Source organism: Penaeus monodon, chromosome 32 (assembly GCF_015228065.2).
Source record: "Penaeus monodon isolate SGIC_2016 chromosome 32, NSTDA_Pmon_1, whole genome shotgun sequence".
Lineage (NCBI taxonomy): Eukaryota > Metazoa > Arthropoda > Malacostraca > Decapoda > Penaeidae > Penaeus > Penaeus monodon.
Window position 1 is genome coordinate 32165021 of NC_051417.1, and position 327 is coordinate 32165347.

General features: G+C 59.3%; 1 protein-coding gene across 1 annotated transcript in view; it reads right to left on the minus strand.

The window, feature by feature from the left end:
* The window catches only part of LOC119593819, a gene marked incomplete in the record, with an annotated part of 10957 nt that overhangs the window by 4203 nt on the left and 6427 nt on the right, over nucleotides 1-327 (minus strand). The window contains 1 exon segment of the mRNA XM_037942849.1: nucleotides 58-262. Within this exon segment, the coding sequence (XP_037798777.1) occupies nucleotides 58-262 (205 nt within the window).

Sequence of the window (327 nt, forward strand, 5' to 3'; positions counted from 1 at the left end):
AACACACACACGTACACACTCCTTCCCCGCACGCACAAGGCCCCCAGCCCGCCTCACCTTTTTCCAGTCATAGACACCTCCCACAGTTTCCGCCGACTGGCAGATTGGGCTGACTCTGGTAAGGGCGTCGTAGAAGTCGGAGATCGCGCGGGCGTGGGCGGCGCGAGCAGGATTATCAAGCGCTCGCAAGATCCAGTCGGCCGCTGCGTGACCTGGTTTCTGGTCCGACCCGCTCAGCTGTCTCATCCACGACCAGAACTGACTGATGGGGGAAGGTTTGGATTTAAGGGGTGACCAAAGGAACGAGTTAAATGGGGCAGGAAAGGG